This window comes from Crinia signifera, chromosome 6, assembly GCF_055691185.1.
Source record: "Crinia signifera chromosome 6, ASM5569118v1, whole genome shotgun sequence".
Taxonomy (NCBI): Eukaryota; Metazoa; Chordata; class Amphibia; order Anura; family Myobatrachidae; genus Crinia; species Crinia signifera.
Window position 1 is genome coordinate 4,119,668 of NC_139222.1, and position 22,499 is coordinate 4,142,166.

Sequence of the window (22,499 nt, forward strand, 5' to 3'; positions counted from 1 at the left end):
CTGTGGTGTCCTGTTGTTATTATACAGGGGGAGAAGCCTGTGGTGTCCTGTTATTATTAATATATAGGGGAGCAGCCGGTGGTGTCCTGTTATTATTATACAGGGGGAGCAGCATGTAGTGTCCTGTTATTATTACACAGAGGGAGCAGCCTGTGGTGTCCTGTTGTTATTATACAGGGGGAGCAGCCTGTGGTGTCCTGTTATTATTAATATATAGGGGAGCAGCCTGTGGTGTCCTGTTATTATTATACAGGGGGAGCAGCCTGTGGTATCCTGTTATTATTACACAGAGGGAGCAGCCTGTGGTGTCATGTTATTATTATACAGGAGGAGCAGCCTGTGGTGTCAGGTTATTATTATACAGGAGGAGCAGCCTGTGGTGTCCTGTTATTATTATACAGGAGGAGCAGCCTGTGGTATCCTGTTATTATTACACAGAAGGAGCAGCCTGTGGTGTCATGTTATTATTATACAGGGGGAGCAGCCTGTGCTATCCTGTTATTATTACACAGAGGGAGCAGCCTGTGGTGTCATGTTATTATTATACAGGGGAGCAGCCTGTGGTGTACTGTTATTATTATACAGGGGGAGCAGCCTGTGGTGTACTGTTATTATTATACAGGAGGAGCAGCCTGTGGTGTCATGTTATTATTACACAGAGGGAGCAGCCTGTGGTGTCATGTTATTATTATACAGGGGAGCAGCCTGTGGTGTACTGTTGTTATTATTATTATACAGGAGGAGCAGCCTGTGGTGTCATGTTATTATTATACAGGGGAGCAGCCTGTGGTGTACTGTTATTATTATACAGGGGGAGCAGCCTGTAGTATCCTGCTATCATTAAACAGGGGGAGCAGCCTGTGGTGTCCTGTTGTTGTTATTATACAGGGGGACTTACTGGTGACTCTGTGTTACATATCTGTGTTACATGTGCTCTCTGTGACGTGTTATATGTATTATATTTATTCCTAGGCGCTCCAGCTGTGAGGAACCGGAGTCTTTATTACACGTCACACGTTCTGTATTCTCACTGATTCCCTGAGGATGGACACGGACAGGAGTCCCAGGACTGAGAGGATAATAACTATCACCCTGGAGATCATCTACCTGCTGACCGGGGAGGTGACAGTGACATCACTTATATCTATAGTAATAATACAGGTATAGGGAGGTGAGGGGGATCTGGGAGTGTATATAATGATATTTGGTGTCTCCCCCAATACACAGGGTTACACAGTAGTGAAGAAGACATCCGGAGAGTGTGAGACACCCAGCAGCCGTCCCCGTGTGTCAGGAGGACTGAGCAGGACCCAGAGCCCCATCACGGTGCCTCCACCTCACTCACTGATACATGAGAGGCACAATGACCAGAAGATCCTGGAACTCACCAACAAGATCATTCAGCTGCTGACCGGAGAGGTGACTGCTGGGAATGGGACGTTATACAGTAACACCGGGGGATGTGACCGGAGAGGTGACTGCTGGGAATGGGACGTTATACAGTAACACCGGGGGATGTGACCGGAGAGGTGACTGCTGGGAATGGGACGTTATACAGTAATACCGGGGGGATGTGACCGGAGAGGTGACCGCTGGGAATGGGACGTTATACAGTAACACTGGGGGATGTGACCGGAGAGGTGACTGCTGGGAATGGGACGTTATACAGTAACACCGGGGGTTGTGACCGGAGAGGTGACTGCTGGGAATGGAACGTTATACAGTAATACCGGGGGATGTGACCGGAGAGGTGACTGCTGGGAATGGGACGTTATACAGTAACACCGGTGATGTGACCAGAGAGGTGACTGCTGGGAATGGGACATTATACAGTAACACTGGGGGTTGTGACCGGAGAGGTGACTGCTGGGAATGGGACGTTATACAGTAACACCGGGGGATGTGACCGGAGAGGTGACTGCTGGGAATGGGACGTTATATGGTAACACCGGGGGGATGTGACCGGAGAGGTGACCGCTGGGAATGGGACGTTATACAGTAACACTGGGGGATGTGACCGGAGAGGTGACTGCTGGGAATGGGACGTTATACAGTAACACCGGGGGTTGTGACCGGAGAGGTGACTGCTGGGAATGGAACGTTATACAGTAATACCGGGGGATGTGACCGGAGAGGTGACTGCTGGGAATGGGACGTTATACAGTAACACCGGTGATGTGACCAGAGAGGTGACTGCTGGGAATGGGACATTATACAGTAACACTGGGGGTTGTGACCGGAGAGGTGACTGCTGGGAATGGCACGTTATACAGTAACACCGGGGGATGTGACCGGAGAGGTGACTGCTGGGAATGGGACGTTATACAGTAACATCGGGGGATGTGACCGGAGAGGTGACTGCTGGGAATGGGACGTTATACAGTAACACCGGGGGTTGTGACCGAAAAGGTGACTGCTGGAAATGGGACGTTATACAGTAACACCGGGGATGTGACCGGAGAGGTGACTGCTGGGAATGGGATGCTATACAGTAACACCGGGGGATGTGACCGGAGAGGTGACTGCTGGGAATGGGACATTATACAGTAACACCGGGGATGTGACCGGAGAGGCGACTGCTGGGAATGGGATGTTATACAGTAACACCGGGGGATGTGATCAGAGAGGTGACTGCTGGGAATGGGGCGTTATACAGTAACACCGGGGGATGTGACCGGAGAGGTGACTGCTGGGAATGGCACGTTATACAGTAATACCGGGAGATGTGACCGGAGAGGTGACTGCTGGGAATGGGACGTTATACAGTAACACCGGGGATGTGACCGGAGAGGTGACTGCTGGGAATGGGATGCTATACAGTAACACCGGGGGATGTGACCGGAGAGGTGACTGCTGGGAATGGGACATTATACAGTAACACCGGGGATGTGACCGGAGAGGCGACTGCTGGGAATGGGATGTTATACAGTAACACCGGGGGATGTGATCAGAGAGGTGACTGCTGGGAATGGGGCGTTATACAGTAACACCGGGGGATGTGACCGGAGAGGTGACTGCTGGGAATGGCACGTTATACAGTAATACCGGGAGATGTGACCGGAGAGGTGACTGCTGGGAATGGGACGTTATACAGTAACACCGGGGGATGTGACCGGAGAGGTGACTGCTGGGAATGGGACGTTATACAGTAACACCGAGGGATGTGACCAGAGAGGTGACTGCTGGGAATGGGACGTTATACAGTAACACCGGGGGATGTGACCGGAGAGGTGACTGCTGGGAATGGGACGTTATACAGTAGAACCGGGGGTTGTGACCGGAAAGGTGACTGCTGGGAATGGGACGTTATACAGTAACACCGGGGATGTGACCGGAGAGGTGACTTCTGGGAATGGAACGTTATACAGTAACACCGGGGGATGTGACCGGAGAGGTGACTGCTGGGAATGGGACGTTATACAGTTACACCGGGGATGTGACCGGAGAGGTGACTGCTGGGAATGGGACGTTATACAGTAACACCGGGGGATGTGACTGGAGAGGTGACTGCTGGGAATGGGACGTTATACAGTAACACCGGGGGATGTGTCTGGGTGATGACTGTATCATTGTGTGTGTTAGGTTCCTATAAGGTGTCAGGATGTCACTGTCTATCTCTCCATGCAGGAGGGGGAGTATATAGAGGAACACAGGGGTCTGTACAAGGACGTGATGATGGAGAATCACCGGCCCCTCACATCACTGGGTAAGAGGAGACATTTATTGTACAGGGGAGTGCAGGTATGGGGGTCCCCTATATACACCCAGCATCTGATAATCACATATATACAATGTCCTCAGTCACTGTGTGTCTCCTACAGATGGGCCCAGTAACAGGAATACCCCAGAGAGATGTCCCCATCCTCTGTATTCCCAGGATAATCACATATATACAATGTCCTCAGTCACTGTGTGTCTCCTACAGATGGGCCCAGTAATAGGAATACCACAGAGAGATGTCCCCGTCCTCTGTATTCCCAGGATAATCACATATATACAATGTCCTCAGTCACTGTGTGTCTCCTACAGATGGGCCCAGTAACAGGAATACCCCAGAGAGATGCCCCCGTCCTCTGTATTCCCAGGATAATCACATATATACCATGTCCTCAGTCACTGTGTGTCTCCTACAGATGGGCCCAGTAACAGGATACCCCAGAGAGATGTCCCCATCCTCTGTATTCCCAGTATAATCACATATATACCATGTCCTCAGTCACTGCGTGTCTCCTACAGATGGGCCCAGTAACAGGAATACCCCAGAGAGATGCCCCCGTCCTCTGTATTCCCAGGATAATCACATATATACCATGTCCTCAGTCACTGTGTGTCTCCTACAGATGGGCCCAGTAACAGGAATACCCCAGAGAGATGTCCCCGTCCTCTGTATTCCCAGGATAATCACATATATACCATGTCCTCAGTCACTGTGTGTCTCCTACAGATGGGCCCAGTAACAGGAATACCCCAGAGAGATGTCCCCGTCCTCTGTATTCCCAGGATAATCACATATATACAATGTCCTCAGTCACTGCGTGTCTCCTACAGATGGGCCCAGTAATAGGAATACCCCAGAGAGATGTCCCCGTCCTCTGTATTCCCAGGATAATCACATATATACCATGTCCTCAGTCACTGTGTGTCTCCTACAGATGGGCCCAGTAACAGGAATACCCCAGAGAGATGCCCCCGTCCTCTGTATTCCCAGGATAATCACATATATACCATGTCCTCAGTCACTGCGTGTCTCCTACAGATGGGCCCAGTAACAGGAATACCCCAGAGAGATGTCCCCGTCCTCTGTATTCCCAGGATAATCACATATATACAATGTACTCAGTCACTGTGTGTCTCCTACAGATGGGCCCAGTAATAGGAATACCCCAGAGAGATGTCCCCGTCCTCTGTATTCCCAGGATAATCACATATATACCATGTCCTCAGTCACTGTGTGTCTCCTACAGATGGGCCCAGTAACAGGAATACCCCAGAGAGATGCCCCCGTCCTCTGTATTCCCAGGATAATCACATATATACCATGTCCTCAGTCACTGAGTGTCTCCTACAGATGGGGCCAGTAACAGGAATACCCCAGAGAGATGTCCCCGTCCTCTGTATTCCCAGGATAATCACATATATACCATGTCCTCAGTCACTGTGTGTCTCCTACAGATGGGCCCAGTAATAGGAATACCCCAGAGAGATGTCCCCGTCCTCTGTATTCCCAGGATAATCACATATATACCATGTCCTCAGTCACTGCGTGTCTCCTACAGATGGGCCCAGTAACAGGAATACCCCAGAGAGATGCCCCCGTCCTCTGTATTCCCAGGATAATCACATATATACCATGTCCTCAGTCACTGCGTGTCTCCTACAGATGGGCCCAGTAACAGGAATACCCCAGAGAGATGTCCCCGTCCTCTGTATTCCCAGGATAATCACATATATACAATGTCCTCAGTCACTGTGTGTCTCCTACAGATGGGCCCAGTAACAGGAATACCCCAGAGAGATGTCCCCGTCCTCTGTATTCCCAGGATAATCACATATATACCATGTCCTCAGTCACTGCGTGTCTCCTACAGATGGGGCCAGTAACAGGAATACCCCAAGAGATGTCCCCGTCCTCTGTATTCCCAGGATAATCACATATATACCATGTCCTCAGTCACTGCGTGTCTCCTACAGATGGGGCCAGTAACAGAGATACCCCAGAGAGATGTCCCCGTCCTCTGTATTCCCAGGATAATCACATATATACAATGTCCTCAGTCACTGTGTGTCTCCTACAGATGGGCCCAGTAACAGGAATACCCCAGAGAGATGTCCCCGTCCTCTGTATTCCCAGGATAATCACATATATACAATGTCCTCAGTCACTGTGTGTCTCCTACAGATGGGCCCAGTAACAGGAATACCCCAGAGAGATGTCCCCGTCCTCTGTATTCCCAGGATAATCACATATATACAATGTCCTCAGTCACTGTGTGTCTCCTACAGATGGGCCCAGTAACAGGAATACCCCAGAGAGATGTCCCCGTCCTCTGTATTCCCAGGATAATCACATATATACCATGTCCTCAGTCACTGCGTGTCTCCTACAGATGGGCCCAGTAACAGGAATACCCCAGAGAGATGTCCCCGTCCTCTGTATTCCCAGGATAATCACATATATACAATGTACTCAGTCATTGTGTGTCTCCTACAGATGGGCCCAGTAACAGAGATACCTCAGAGAGATGTCCCCGTCCTCTGTATTCCCAGGATAATCACATATATACCATGTCCTCAGTCACTGTGTGTCTCCTACAGATGGGCCCAGTAACAGGAATACCCCAGAGAGATGTCCTGTCCTCTGTATTCCCAGGATAATCACATATATACAATGTACTCAGTCACTGCGTGTCTCCTACAGATGGGCCCAGTAACAGGAATACCCCAGAGAGATGTCCCCGTCCTCTGTATTCCCAGGATAATCACATATATACCATGTCCTCAGTCACTGTGTGTCTCCTACAGATGGGCCAGTAACAGGAATACCCCAGAGAGATGTCCCCGTCCTCTGTATTCCCAGGATAATCACATATATACCATGTCCTCAGTCACTGCGTGTCTCCTACAGATGGGCCCAGTAACAGGAATACCCCAGAGAGATGTCCCCGTCCTCTGTATTCCCAGGATAATCACATATATACCATGTACTCAGTCACTGTGTGTCTCCTACAGATGGGCCCAGTAACAGAGATACCCCAGAGAGATGTCCCTGTCCTCTGTATTCCCAGGATAATCACATATATACCATGTCCTCAGTCACTGTGTGTCTCCTACAGATGGGCCCAGTAACAGGAATACCCCAGAGAGATGTCCTGTCCTCTGTATTCCCAGGATAATCACATATATACCATGTCCTCAGTCACTGCGTGTCTCCTACAGATGGGGCCAGTAACAGGAATACCCCAGAGAGATGTCCCCGTCCTCTGTATTCCCAGGATAATCACATATATACAATGTCCTCAGTCACCGTGTGTCTCCTACAGATGGGCCCAGTAACAGGAATACCCCAGAGAGATGTCCCCGTCCTCTGTATTCCCAGGATAATCACATATATACAATGTACTCAGTCACTGTGTGTCTCCTACAGATGGGCCCAGTAACAGGAATACCCCAGAGAGATGTCCCCGTCCTCTGTATTCCCAGGATAATCACATATATACAATGTCCTCAGTCACTGCGTGTCTCCTACAGGTGGGCCCAGTAACAGGAATACCCCAGAGAGATGTCCCCGTCCTCTGTATTCCCAGGATAATCACATATATATAATGTCCTCAGTCACTGCGTGTCTCCTACAGATGGGCCCAGTAACAGGAATACCCCAGAGAGATGTCCTCGTCCTCTGTATTCCCAGGATAATCACATATATACCATGTACTCAGTCACTGCGTGTCTCCTACAGATGGGCCCAGTAACAGGAATACCCCAGAGAGATGTCCCCGTCCTCTGTATTCCCAGGATAATCACATATATACAATGTCCTCAGTCACTGTGTCTCCTACAGATGGGCCCAGTAACAGGAATACCCCAGAGAGATGTCCCCGTCCTCTGTATTCCCAGGATAATCACATATATATAATGTCCTCAGTCACTGCGTGTCTCCTACAGATGGGCCCAGTAACAGGAATACCCCAGAGAGATGTCCCCGTCCTCTGTATTCCCAGGATAATCACATATATACAATGTCCTCAGTCACTGCGTGTCTCCTACAGATGGGCCAGTAACAGGAATACCCCAGAGAGATGTCCCCGTCCTCTGTATTCCCAGGATAATCACATATATACAATGTCCTCAGTCACTGTGTGTCTCCTACAGATGGGCCCAGTAACAGGGATACCCCAGAGAGATGTCCCCGTCCTCTGTATTCCCAGGATAATCACATATATACCATGTCCTCAGTCACTGCGTGTCTCCTACAGATGGGGCCAGTAACAGGAATACCCCAGAGAGATGTCCTCGTCCTCTGTATTCCCAGGATAATCACATATATACCATGTACTCAGTCACTGCGTGTCTCCTACAGATGGGCCCAGTAACAGGAATACCCCAGAGAGATGTTCCCGTCCTCTGTATTCCCAGGATAATCACATATATACCATGTACTCAGTCACTGCGTGTCTCCTACAGATGGGCCCAGTAACAGGAATACCCCAGAGAGATGTCCCCGTCCTCTGTATTCCCAGGATAATCACATATATACAATGTCCTCAGTCACTGCGTGTCTCCTACAGATGGGCCAGTAACAGGAATACCCCAGAGAGATGTCCCCGCCCTCTGTATTCCCAGGATAATCACATATATACAATGTCCTCAGTCACTGCGTGTCTCCTACAGATTGGCCCAGTAACAGGAATACCCCAGAGAGATGTCCCCGTTTTCTGTATTCCCAGGATAATCACATATATACAATGTCCTCAGTCACTGCGTGTCTCCTACAGATGGGCCCAGTAACAGGAATACCCCAGAGAGATGTCCCCGTCCTCTGTATTCCCAGGATAATCACATATATACAATGTCCTCAGTCACTGTGTGTCTCCTACAGATGGGCCCAGTAACAGGAATACCCCAGAGAGATGTCCCCGTCCTCTGTATTCCCAGGATAATCACATATATACCTAGTACTCAGTCACTGTGTGTCTCCTACAGATGGGGCCAGTAACAGAGATACCCCAGAGAGATGTCCTCGTCCTCTGTATTCCCAGGATAATTACATATATACAATGTACTCAGTCACTGCGTGTCTCCTACAGATGGGCCCAGTAACAGGAATACCCCAGAGAGATGTCCCCGTCCTCTGTATTCCCAGGATGATCACATATATACCATGTACTCAGTCACAGCGTGTCTCCTACAGATGGGCCAGTAACAGGAATACCCCAGAGAGATGTCCCCGTCCTCTGTATTCACAGGATAATCACATATATACCATGTACTCAGTCACTGCGTGTCTCCTACAGATGGGCCCAGTAACAGAGATACCCCAGAGAGATGTCCCCGTCCTCTGTATTCCCAGGATAATCACATATATACCATGTCCTCAGTCACTGTGTGTCTCCTACAGATGGCCCAGTAACAGGAATACCCCAGAGAGATGTCCCCGTCCTCTGTATTCCCAGGATAATCACATATATACAATGTCCTCAGTCACTGTGTGTCTCCTACAGATGGGCCCAGTAACAGGAATACCCCAGAGAGATGTCCCCGTCCTCTGTATTCCCAGGATAATCACATATATACAATGTCCTCAGTCACTGTGTGTCTCCTACAGATGGCCCAGTAACAGGAATACCCCAGAGAGATGTCCCCGTCCTCTGTATTCCCAGGATAATCACATATATACCATGTACTCAGTCACTGCGTGTCTCCTACAGATGGGCCCAGTAACAGGAATACCCCAGAGAGATGTCCCCGTCCTCTGTATTCCCAGGATAATCACATATATACAATGTCCTCAGTCACTGTGTGTCTCCTACAGATGTGCCCAGTAACAGGAATACCCCAGAGAGATGTCCCCGTCCTCTGTATTCCCAGGATAATCACATATATACAATGTACTCAGTCACTGCGTGTCTCCTACAGATGGGGCCAGTAACAGGAATACCCCAGAGAGATGTCCCCGTCCTCTGTATTCCCAGGATAATCACATATATACAATGTCCTCAGTCACTGTGTGTCTCCTACAGATGGGCCCAGTAACAGGAATACCCCAGAGAGATGTCCCCGTCCTCTGTATTCCCAGGATAATCACATATATACAATGTACTCAGTCACTGCGTGTCTCCTACAGATGGGGCCAGTAACAGGAATACCCCAGAGAGATGTCCCCGTCCTCTGTATTCCCAGGATAATCACATATATACCATGTCCTCAGTCACTGCGTGTCTCCTATAGATGGGCCCAGTAACAGGAATACCCCAGAGAGATGTCCCCGTCCTCTGTATTCCCAGGATAATCACATATATACAATGTACTCAGTCACTGTGTGTCTCCTACAGATGGGGCCAGTAACAGGAATACCCCAGAGAGATGTCCCCGTCCTCTGTATTCCCAGGATAATCACATATATACCATGTCCTCAGTCACTGCGTGTCTCCTACAGATGGGCCCAGTAACAGGAATACCCCAGAGAGATGTCCCCGTCCTCTGTATTCCCAGGATAATCACATATATACAATGTCCTCAGTCACTGTGTGTCTCCTACAGATGGGCCAGTAACAGAGATACCCCAGAGAGATGTCCCCGTCCTCTGTATTCCCAGGATAATCACATATATACAATGTCCTCAGTCACTGTGTGTCTCCTACAGATGGGCCCAGTAACAGGAATACCCCAGAGAGATGTCCCCGTCCTCTGTATTCCCAGGATAATCACATATATACAATGTCCTCAGTCACTGTGTGTCTCCTACAGATGGGCCAGTAACAGAGATACCCCAGAGAGATGTCCCCGTCCTCTGTATTCCCAGGATAATCACATATATTGTAAAGCGCAACGGAATCTGCTGCGCTATATAAGAAACTGCAAATAAATAAATAAATAAATATATACAATGTCCTCAGTCACTGTGTGTCCCCTACAGATGGGCCCAGTAACAGGAATACCCCAGAGAGATGTCCCCGTCCTCTGTATTCCCAGGATAATCACATATATACAATGTACTCAGTCACTGCGTGTCTCCTACAGATGGGGCCAGTAACAGGAATACCCCAGAGAGATGTCCCCGTCCTCTGTATTCCCAGGATAATCACATATATACAATGTCCTCAGTCACTGTGTGTCTCCTACAGATGGGGCCAGTAACAGGAATACCCCAGAGAGATGTCCTCGTCCTCTGTATTCCCAGGATAATCACATATATACCATGTCCTCAGTCACTGTGTGTCTCCTACAGATGGGCCCAGTAACAGGAATACCCCAGAGAGATGTCCCCGTCCTCTGTATTCCTAGGATAATCACATATATACAATGTCCTCAGTCACTGCGTGTCTCCTACAGATGGGCCCAGTAACAGAGATACCCCAGAGAGATGTCCCCGTCCTCTGTATTCCCAGGATAATCACATATATACAATGTCCTCAGTCACTGTGTGTCTCCTACAGCTGGGCCCAGTAACAGGAATACCCCAGAGAGATGTCCCCGTCCTCTGTATTCCCAGGATAATCACATATATACCATGTCCTCAGTCACTGCGTGTCTCCTACAGATGGGACCAGTAACAGGAATACCCCAGAGAGATGTCCCCGTCCTCTGTATTCCCAGGATAATCACATATATACCATGTCCTCAGTCACTGCGTGTCTCCTACAGATGGGCCCAGTAACAGGAATACCCCAGAGAGATGTCCCCGTCCTCTGTATTCCCAGGATAATCACATATATACCATGTCCTCAGTCACTGCGTGTCTCCTACAGATGGGCCCAGTAACAGGAATACCCCAGAGAGATGTCCCCGTCCTCTGTATTCCAGGGATAATCACATATATACAATGTACTCAGTCACTGTGTGTCTCCTACAGATGGGCCCAGTAACAGGAATACCCCAGAGAGATGTCCCCGTCCTCTGTATTCCCAGGATAATCACATATATACCATGTCCTCAGTCACTGCGTGTCTCCTATAGATGGGCCCAGTAACAGGATTACCCCAGAGAGATGTCCCCGTCCTCTGTATTCCCAGGATAATCACATATATACCATGTACTCAGTCACTGCGTGTCTCCTACAGATGGGCCCAGTAACAGGAATACCCCAGAGAGATGTCCCCGTCCTCTGTATTCCCAGGATAATCACATATATACAATGTACTCAGTCACTGTGTGTCTCCTACAGATGGGCCCAGTAACAGGAATACCCCAGAGAGATGTCCCCGTCCTCTGTATTCCCAGGATAATCACATATATACAATGTCCTCAGTCACTGCGTGTCTCCTACAGATGGGCCCAGTAACAGGAATACCCCAGAGAGATGTCCCCGTCCTCTGTATTCCCAGGATAATCACATATATACAATGTCCTCAGTCACTGTGTGTCTCCTACAGCTGGGCCCAGTAACAGGAATACCCCAGAGAGATGATCCCGTCCTCTGTATTCCCAGGATAATCACATATATACCATGTCCTCAGTCACTGTGTGTCTCCTACAGATGGGGCCAGTAACAGGAATACCCCAGAGAGATGTCCCCGTCCTCTGTATTCCCAGGATAATCACATATATACCATGTCCTCAGTCACTGCGTGTCTCCTATAGATGGGCCCAGTAACAGGAATACCCCAGAGAGATGTCCCCGTCCTCTGTATTCCCAGGATAATCACATATATACAATGTCCTCAGTCACTGTGTGTCTCCTACAGCTGGGCCCAGTAACAGGAATACCCCAGAGAGATGTCCCCGTCCTCTGTATTCCCAGGATAATCACATATATACAATGTACTCAGTCACTGTGTGTCTCCTACAGATGGGCCCAGTAACAGGAATACCCCAGAGAGATGTCCCCGTCCTCTGTATTCCCAGGATAATCACATATATACCATGTCCTCAGTCACTGCGTGTCTCCTACAGATGGGCCCAGTAACAGGAATACCCCAGAGAGATGTCCCCGTCCTCTGTATTCCCAGGATAATCACATATATACCATGTCCTCAGTCACTGCGTGTCTCCTACAGATGGACCCAGTAACAGGAATACCCCAGAGAGATGTCCCCGTCCTCTGTATTCCCAGGATAATCACATATATACCATGTCCTCAGTCACTGTGTGTCTCCTACAGATGGGGCCAGTAACAGGGATACCCCAGAGAGATGTCCCCATCCTCTGTATTCCCAGGATAATCACATATATACCATGTCCTCAGTCACTGTGTGTCTCCTACAGATGGGCCCAGTAACAGAGATACCCCAGAGAGATGTCCCCGTCCTCTGTATTCCCAGGATAATCACATATATACAATGTACTCAGTCACTGTGTGTCTCCTACAGATGGGCCCAGTAACAGGAATACCCCAGAGAGATGTCCCCGTCCTCTGTATTCCCAGGATAATCACATATATACAATGTACTCAGTCACTGTGTGTCTCCTACAGATGGGCCCAGTAACAGGAATACCCCAGAGAGATGTCCCCGTCCTCTGTATTCCCAGGATAATCACATATATACCATGTCCTCAGTCACTGCGTGTCTCCTACAGATGGGCCCAGTAACAGGAATACCCCAGAGAGATGTCCCCGTCCTCTGTATTCCTAGGATAATCACATATATACAATGTCCTCAGTCACTGCGTGTCTCCTACAGATGGGCCCAGTAACAGGAATACCCCAGAGAGATGTCCCCGTCCTCTGTATTCCCAGGATAATCACATATATACAATGTACTCAGTCACTGCGTGTCTCCTACAGATGGGCCCAGTAACAGGAATACCCCAGAGAGATGTCCCCGTCCTCTGTATTCCCAGGATAATCACATATATACAATGTACTCAGTCACTGCGTGTCTCCTACAGATGGGCCCAGTAACAGGAATACCCCAGAGAGATGTCCCTGTCCTCTGTATTCCCAGGATAATCACATATATACAATGTCCTCAGTCACTGCGTGTCTCCTATAGATGGGCCCAGTAACAGGAATACCCCAGAGAGATGTCCCTGTCCTCTGTATTCCCAGGATAATCACATATATACAATGTCCTCAGTCACTGCGTGTCTCCTACAGATGGGCCCAGTAACAGGAATACCCCAGAGAGATGTCCCTGTCATCTGTATTCCCAGGATAATCACATATATACAATGTCCTCAGTCACTGCGTGTCTCCTATAGATGGGCCCAGTAACAGGAATACCCCAGAGAGATGTCCCTTTCCTCTGTATTCCCAGGATAATCACATATATACAATGTACTCAGTCACTGTATGTCTCCTACAGATGGGCCCAGTAACAGGAATACCCCAGAGAGATGTCCCCGTCCTCTGTATTCCCAGGATAATCACATATATACCATGTCCTCAGTCACTGAGTGTCTCCTACAGATGGGGCCAGTAACAGGAATACCCCAGAGAGATGTCCCCGTCCTCTGTATTCCCAGGATAATCACATATATACAATGTACTCAGTCACTGTGTGTCTCCTACAGATGGGCCCAGTAACAGGAATACCCCAGAGAGATGTCCCCGTCCTCTGTATTCCCAGGATAATCACATATATACCATGTCCTCAGTCACTGCGTGTCTCCTACAGATGGGCCCAGTAACAGGAATACCCCAGAGAGATGTCCCCGTCCTCTGTATTCCCAGGATAATCACATATATACCATGTCCTCAGTCACTGCGTGTCTCCTACAGATGGACCCAGTAACAGGAATACCCCAGAGAGATGTCCCCGTCCTCTGTATTCCCAGGATAATCACATATATACCATGTCCTCAGTCACTGTGTGTCTCCTACAGATGGGGCCAGTAACAGGGATACCCCAGAGAGATGTCCCCATCCTCTGTATTCCCAGGATAATCACATATATACCATGTCCTCAGTCACTGTGTGTCTCCTACAGATGGGCCCAGTAACAGAGATACCCCAGAGAGATGTCCCCGTCCTCTGTATTCCCAGGATAATCACATATATACAATGTACTCAGTCACTGTGTGTCTCCTACAGATGGGCCCAGTAACAGGAATACCCCAGAGAGATGTCCCCGTCCTCTGTATTCCCAGGATAATCACATATATACAATGTACTCAGTCACTGTGTGTCTCCTACAGATGGGCCCAGTAACAGGAATACCCCAGAGAGATGTCCCCGTCCTCTGTATTCCCAGGATAATCACATATATACCATGTCCTCAGTCACTGCGTGTCTCCTACAGATGGGCCCAGTAACAGGAATACCCCAGAGAGATGTCCCCGTCCTCTGTATTCCTAGGATAATCACATATATACAATGTCCTCAGTCACTGCGTGTCTCCTACAGATGGGCCCAGTAACAGGAATACCCCAGAGAGATGTCCCCGTCCTCTGTATTCCCAGGATAATCACATATATACAATGTACTCAGTCACTGCGTGTCTCCTACAGATGGGCCCAGTAACAGGAATACCCCAGAGAGATGTCCCCGTCCTCTGTATTCCCAGGATAATCACATATATACAATGTACTCAGTCACTGCGTGTCTCCTACAGATGGGCCCAGTAACAGGAATACCCCAGAGAGATGTCCCTGTCCTCTGTATTCCCAGGATAATCACATATATACAATGTCCTCAGTCACTGCGTGTCTCCTATAGATGGGCCCAGTAACAGGAATACCCCAGAGAGATGTCCCTGTCCTCTGTATTCCCAGGATAATCACATATATACAATGTCCTCAGTCACTGCGTGTCTCCTACAGATGGGCCCAGTAACAGGAATACCCCAGAGAGATGTCCCCGTCCTCTGTATTCCCAGGATAATCACATATATACCATGTCCTCAGTCACTGAGTGTCTCCTACAGATGGGGCCAGTAACAGGAATACCCCAGAGAGATGTCCCCGTCCTCTGTATTCCCAGGATAATCACATATATACAATGTACTCAGTCACTGCGTGTCTCCTACAGATGGGCCCAGTAACAGGAATACCCCAGAGAGATGTCCCTGTCCTCTGTATTCCCAGGATAATCACATATATACAATGTCCTCAGTCACTGCGTGTCTCCTATAGATGGGCCCAGTAACAGGAATACCCCAGAGAGATGTCCCTGTCCTCTGTATTCCCAGGATAATCACATATATACAATGTCCTCAGTCACTGCGTGTCTCCTACAGATGGGCCCAGTAACAGGAATACCCCAGAGAGATGTCCCCGTCCTCTGTATTCCCAGGATAATCACATATATACCATGTCCTCAGTCACTGAGTGTCTCCTACAGATGGGGCCAGTAACAGGAATACCCCAGAGAGATGTCCCCGTCCTCTGTATTCCCAGGATAATCACATATATACAATGTACTCAGTCACTGTGTGTCTCCTACAGATGGGCCCAGTAACAGGAATACCCCAGAGAGATGTCCCCGTCCTCTGTATTCCCAGGATTGTACAGAGGAGAATCACAGGACCCCACAGGAGGATCAGGTAGGTAGGATTTAGGTTCTCCCCAATATACCAGAGTGGCTGTCACTATATGATCTGTACAGAAGCTGTGGGTCTTATACACTGATATTTTACTGTTTACGCTGAATGAAATCAGACTTGATTATTATACGGGTTATTTAGGATGAAGATAGTGCTAATATTAAGGCTGGACAAGAAGAGACGTATGTGACTGATGTGAAGGCAGAAGATACAGAGGGAGAAGAAGAGACATATGTGAAGGGTGATCAGCAGTGTAAGGAGGAGGAAATCCCTACAGATATCAGCACAGGTGAGTAATAAACATTTTACAGAAAATCATCAGCCCCTATTATACTCCTGCTCTCCCCCTCACATCATGTCACTGTGTGTTACCATCCCAGAGATCTGACCAGTCTCCTCCCCGCACTCTCTGGTGTATCTCATACATCAGTAGCCATCAGCTCCTATTATACTCCTGCTCTACCCCTCACATCATGTCACTGTGTGTTACCAGCCCAGAGATCTGACCAGTCTCCTCCCTGCACTCTCTGGTGTATCTCATACATCAGCAGCCATCAGCCCCTATTATACTCCTGCTCTACCCCTCACATCATGTCACTGTGTTACCAGCCCAGAGATCTGACCAGTCTCCTCCGCGCACTCTCTGGTGTATCTCATACATCAGGAACCATCAGCCCCTATTATACTCCTGCTCTCCCCCTCACATCATGTCACTGTGTTACCAGCCCAGAGATCTGACCAGTCTCCTCCCTGCACTCTCTGGTGTATCACATACATCAGGAGCCATCAGTCCCTATTATACGTCTGCTCTCCCCCTCACATCATGTCACTGTGTGTTACCAGCCCAGAGATCTGACCAGTCTCCTCCCCGCACTCTCTGGTGTATCTCATACATCAGGAGCCATCAGCCCCTATTATACTCCTGCTCTCCCCCTCACATCATGTCACTGTGTGTTACCAGCCCAGAGATCTGACCAGTCTCCTCCCCGCATTCTCTGGTGTATCTCCTACATCAGGTGCAATCAGACCCTATTATACTCCTGCTCTCCCCTTCACATCATGTCACTGTGTGTTACCAGCTCAGAGATCTGACCGGTCTCCTCCCCGCATTCTCTGGTGTATCTCCTACATCAGGAGACATCAACCCCTATTATACTCCTGCTCTCCCCCTCACATTATGTCACTGTGTTACCAGAGATCTGACCAGTCTCCTCCCCGCACTCTCTGGTATATCTCATACATCAGGAGCCATCAGCCCCTATTATACTCCTACTCTCCCCTTCACATCATGTCACTGTGTGTTACCAGCCCAGAGATCTGACCAGTCTCCTCCCCACACTCTCTGGTGTATCTCATGCATCAGGTGCAATCAGACCCTATTATAATCCTGCTCTCCCCCTCAGAGGCACAGGTTAAATAAGATGCTTACCATATTATTGGTGGGTGAGTCATTTACTCTTTCAAGTCCAGGGCACGGAATTCCCCAGGTTCACACACACACCAACCGCCCCAAGGAATTATAATATTGAGAGGTTTAAATGTTAATTGTGTATATATAGGTTAGGAGATTCCTGTACCAAGATAATTATATTGAAATCTAATAAGGAGAGAAATTATTTTCTTTTATAATTTTTTTTATTAATGAGATTTATTTTGATTTAAATTGGTGCTGTCCAATGGTTTCAAATATACAAGGTTAGATCAAAAAGAACAGAGGAAACCAATTTTTATAGAAGCACTCATACCTCCACAGAAAAAAAAATATTAAAATTCAAAACTTTATTATGTATTTTTCGGTAAGGTATGCGATGGTATGCGATGCGATATCGCGCGATGTTGTACAATGTCATACAATTTTAAAATTGAATTAAAATTAAAAATTGTATAAACACCCTAATGGGTGCTTACAATGTTAAATGCACCCTAATGGGTGCTTACAATGTTAAATGCACCCCCACGCCAACCCCCACTATAAACGTGAACCCGAAGCGTGGAGCCCACGAGGGGCGGTGGTACGCGTCCTACGACCTTTTCATACCCCCACTATCCACATCGGCGTGGAATTGATGTTATGAAGTGTGGCGAGCCACCGAGCCCGAAGCCTGGCAAGCGCACGCGCGTAACTTCACAGGTATATGCGTGCGCTCGCCATGCTTCGGGCTTGGTGGCTCGCTGCGCTCGCCACACTATTCTTCTTTAAATATATCCTTGAGTTTCATATCACAAATATTATTAGGTGGTGGGTATATTAGCCCTATCTTTCAATTTTATTTTTCAGAAAGTGCCCTAGAAAGTGCCACCGACACAGGTTTCACCACATGAGGCTTTTTCAAGGCTTGAAAAAGCCCCCATGCGGTGAAACACGTGTCGGTGGCCAGGGCATGTTATTGTCAAAAAATACAATTGTATATAAAAATAAAAACCAGCGGTTCTCAAACTGTGAGTCCTGACCCCAAAGTGGGTCCCGACCTTCTCAGTATGGGGTCGTGGCTCATTGTTGCTGACCATCAGGCTCATGACTTTTCTATTCTCAGTCAGTGATTAAAGGAGTCTGTTACTTCAGACTTCTCACATCATTTTGTGCCTCCACAATGCTGCCATGAATGTGCTGTCTGCTGACTGCACATGTGATGTGATGACCTTCTGCAGTAACTTGCTGGGGTCCTGTAATTATTTTAATTGTCTGATGGGGTCCCAGGGCAAAATAGTTTGCGGACCCTTGATAAAAACAAATATAATGTGTGTTGGGATTATGGGGATAAAGTGATGTTGTATGAAGATTAATTGATGCAGATAGTTGTAGGGACAAACAGTGGAAATACTTGAGAAGTAAGCCCCCCAACCAATTAATAGGGAGACCCCTGTCCAGAGGTTGTCTGCCGGTCCAGGCAGAAACCAGAGGACAAAAAAAACCAGTTGGGAAATAAAGTGACCCACAGTAACAATCCCATAGAGGAATTATACAGCATTTAAATAAATCCCTAAACCGATTCAGTTGAAAGATCACTATCAGATGCCTATGGTTGACTGCTGGTCTAGGCAGAAACCACCAGGACAGAGAAGATTCAACTGGGGAATAGGATAACATATAAACAGTGCTGATTATACTGACTCTAACCTCACCTATCTGTACTCTTTTGTGAATATGAAAGATTATTCCCAATGTCACAAATCTTAAACAAAATTGCAATATAGCAATAGATTTAAAATATCCTGTGACCCCCAAAACTCCCATCAGAGCACACTCAGCTGAATTTTTTGTGACAATTAGCAGAGCCAGGGCTAGTGATTTTAACACTATTTACACAATGTTGTTAGTGTCCAAAAAAGTTAATCCTAATTTCACTCCCAGGGAATTCCCTTAATGTTTCTTGAAAAGAGTGTGTAGACTCATGGTGTGTACACACGGTACTTTTTGCCTTCCGATCGGATCGGAATCGGATGCAGATCACAAGGATTTTAACCCTTGCGATCCCGATCCGATTCCGATGTACGTTCACATATCGCATGGCAGAAAGTCTTGTCTGCCTTGACTATATAGTGCAAATCTGCACTATATAGTCAGACTTGTATGCAAATCGGATGTGCCTTCAGATACTATCCACGATCCGATCTGATCGTGGATAGTATCTATAGGCACATCTGACCGTGTGTACACACCATCACTCTTTCTTGATTGGAATATAAATCTAGTAATATATGGGTGCAAATGACAATCCACCATTCATTCCCAAACACTAGAACCACCTAGGTGCCCCACCAACTATATACAAAACGTGTATTTCCTATACATAGTATTTAATATATTATTAGTCAGATGTTTAGAAATTGTTTTAGATTATCCTGTGTGGACCCAACTCACCATGTTTGGTTCCGTCCATTGATAGAAGGTCGGGTTTGATGTTTTTGGGTCCATCGGTTTTGTATGTTGGCAGTGGATAGAAGGAGCATTTGGCCTACGGTCGCTGTGATTGGTCCGCACCACATTGGATTGCCTTTGTTGTCCTCTCGCAGTGATGAGAGTTGGCGGGCCATGGTGTTACCCCTCTCAGACCTCGGTCAGTAGATACTCCCCATGGCTGACTGTGAGCTGGTTTGGTATAGCTCACAGGCAATGTATAAGTAGACAGTCAATCGGTCCATATGGAAATGGCTGACACAGCAAGAGGCCCGCAGGCCCGCACCCCTCCAGTACGTAGAGAAGCAACCCCACCCCTCACCCCCCCCCCCAGGCATTATGCAGCAGCTGCTGATCTTCCCTGCCCCCTACCTTCCTTCTCAATTACCCCGGTGACATACAGCAGCATCGGGAGTGGTTCTGACAGGAGCAGGGAGAATCGCACAGAGCTCCAGGTGGTTACAACCCTCCATCCTTCGCCACCCAGTGCCCCACACACACACACACACAAGACCTTCTGCCGTCGCTATAAAACCTCCCCTTGGCGCACCTCTATTCCATAATAGTCAAATCCAGCAACTCCTGACACCAGTCTCCGAGAAATGCTCCCCCAGCCTCAATGGTGTGGACTCGGGAGTTCATTGGATGATTTCTACAGCGCTCGCAGGTCTAAGACACCTCTCTGGTGTCTCACATCTATGAGGGCCCTGGGCGGGAAGCTGACAGCTGTTGAGAATTTACATGGCAACTCCCAGCATTTCATGGGGACGCCCCCCTCGCTGCTGCCCCCCGCCAGCACTGCTAGGTGCGAACAGGTTGGGGAACAAGCAGTTTGCCGCACCTGCTTGCACCAAGAGGCTGCACATGTGCATAAAAGTACATGATACCTCACTCCCCTGCACGAACACATAGGGGAGCGTGGGGACTGGAATCACCCCCTTGGACACGAGTGATTATCAACATAGGGAAATCCACCTCTCCCCTTCATCCCATCTCCATACTCCTCCTCCCCTCTGCCATCTAGGTTATGTGGATCATGTCTATTAGTCAGGCGGTGATATCATTGATGACATCACATGGGTGGGTCAGCCTTTTGCATTGTGGCTGGGGACTTCTGGGTAAATCCCACTGAACCTAACGAAGGGTGGGAAATACGAACCTGACAACTAAGAGACCGGATGGGGTGTAGGTGTCAGTCTACGATCTATGTCCCCCATTGTCATTGTAGTTTTTATTGGAAAATTAAACTTGTTGGAAAACATTTCTAATTCCATATATGAATATTATTCCCAGCAGATGGATGTAACAGCTGGGACGTCTCAGGGGATCATCTCGTTTTATCTCCCGATGGTGAAATAGAAGAAAAGCTCATCGGCCAAGATTCTCAAGAGGAAACCCATAATGTCCCAGTTATACATACCGCACATTATAGTGTATCATCGGATCATCTAGGCTGCCCTGCTAAATTAGATATTGTTGCCCCTGTTACAGCTCTAACAGTATATACAATATTTCCATCTACTCTAGATACGAAATGTTTTACACAGAGCACAACACGTATTACCCATCTGCCAGGTGAGAGGCCATTTCCATGTTCTGAGTGCGGGAAATGTTTTAGATATAAATCAAATTTACTTATACATGAGAGAATTCACACAGGTGAGAGGCCATTTACATGCCCTGAGTGTGGGAAATGTTATACGCACAAATCAGCCCTTGTTACACATTACAGAAGTCACACAGGCGAGAAGCCGTATCCATGCTCTGAGTGTGGGAAATGTTTTACGGATAAATCACATCTCGTTACACATCAGAGAAGTCACACGGGAGAGAAACCCTTTTGCTGCGCCGAGTGCAGGAAATGTTTTACACAAAAATCAATTCTTGTTCGACATCAGAGACGTCATACGGGAGAGAAAGCGTTTCCTTGTCCCGAGTGTGGGAAATTTTTTGCAGTGAAATCTTCTATTGTTAGACATATGAGAAATCACACAGGTGAGAAACCATTTTCGTGCTCGGAGTGTGGGAAATGTTTTGCACAGAAATCAGTACTTGTTATACACGAGAGAAGTCACACAGGGGAGAGACCGTTTCCATGTGCTGAGTGTGGGAAATGTTTTACACAAAAATCCCATCTTGTTATACATCAAAGACTTCACACAGGTGACGCACCATGTCCTGAGTAAGTGAAGTTGCCTGTTTGCAAGCAAGAAAAATAAACCTCAGTAATCGTAGTATGGCTCCTAATTATTTTAATAATACAATAAAATATAATAATGAAATCATGAAATCTTTAAAATAGTTGGACCTTAAACCCTGTCCCCCCTCAAACTGGGCCCAGGAATCATAGCAGCACTGAAACAATTTACAATTGATTGGTCTTCCTGAGCCAGTGAAGCCACACGACCATCTGGTATCTACACGGCTGCCTGACACCTTGGGACTGATGACTACCGCCCCTC

At 47.9% G+C, this 22,499-nt stretch overlaps 2 protein-coding genes across 2 annotated transcripts in view; both read left to right on the top strand.

Moving 5' to 3' along the window:
* The first annotated feature begins 912 nt into the window (after nt 1-912).
* Nucleotides 913-22,499, top strand: part of LOC146007411 (uncharacterized) — a 215,611-nt gene continuing 194,024 nt past the window's right edge. The window contains exons 1-2 of the mRNA XM_083145762.1: nt 913-1,122; nt 1,228-1,419. Coding sequence (XP_083001888.1) covers nt 1,045-1,122; nt 1,228-1,419 — 270 coding nt within the window. The 5' untranslated portion in view covers nt 913-1,044. The remainder of the gene's footprint in view (nt 1,123-1,227; nt 1,420-22,499) is intronic.
* Nucleotides 15,969-22,271, top strand: LOC146007354 (uncharacterized). The gene is made up of 4 exons (XM_083145703.1): nt 15,969-15,976; nt 16,022-16,139; nt 16,281-16,428; nt 21,334-22,271. Exons 1-4 carry the CDS (start codon nt 15,969-15,971, stop codon nt 22,221-22,223), a joined length of 1,164 nt encoding a protein of 387 aa, XP_083001829.1. The 3' UTR covers nt 22,224-22,271.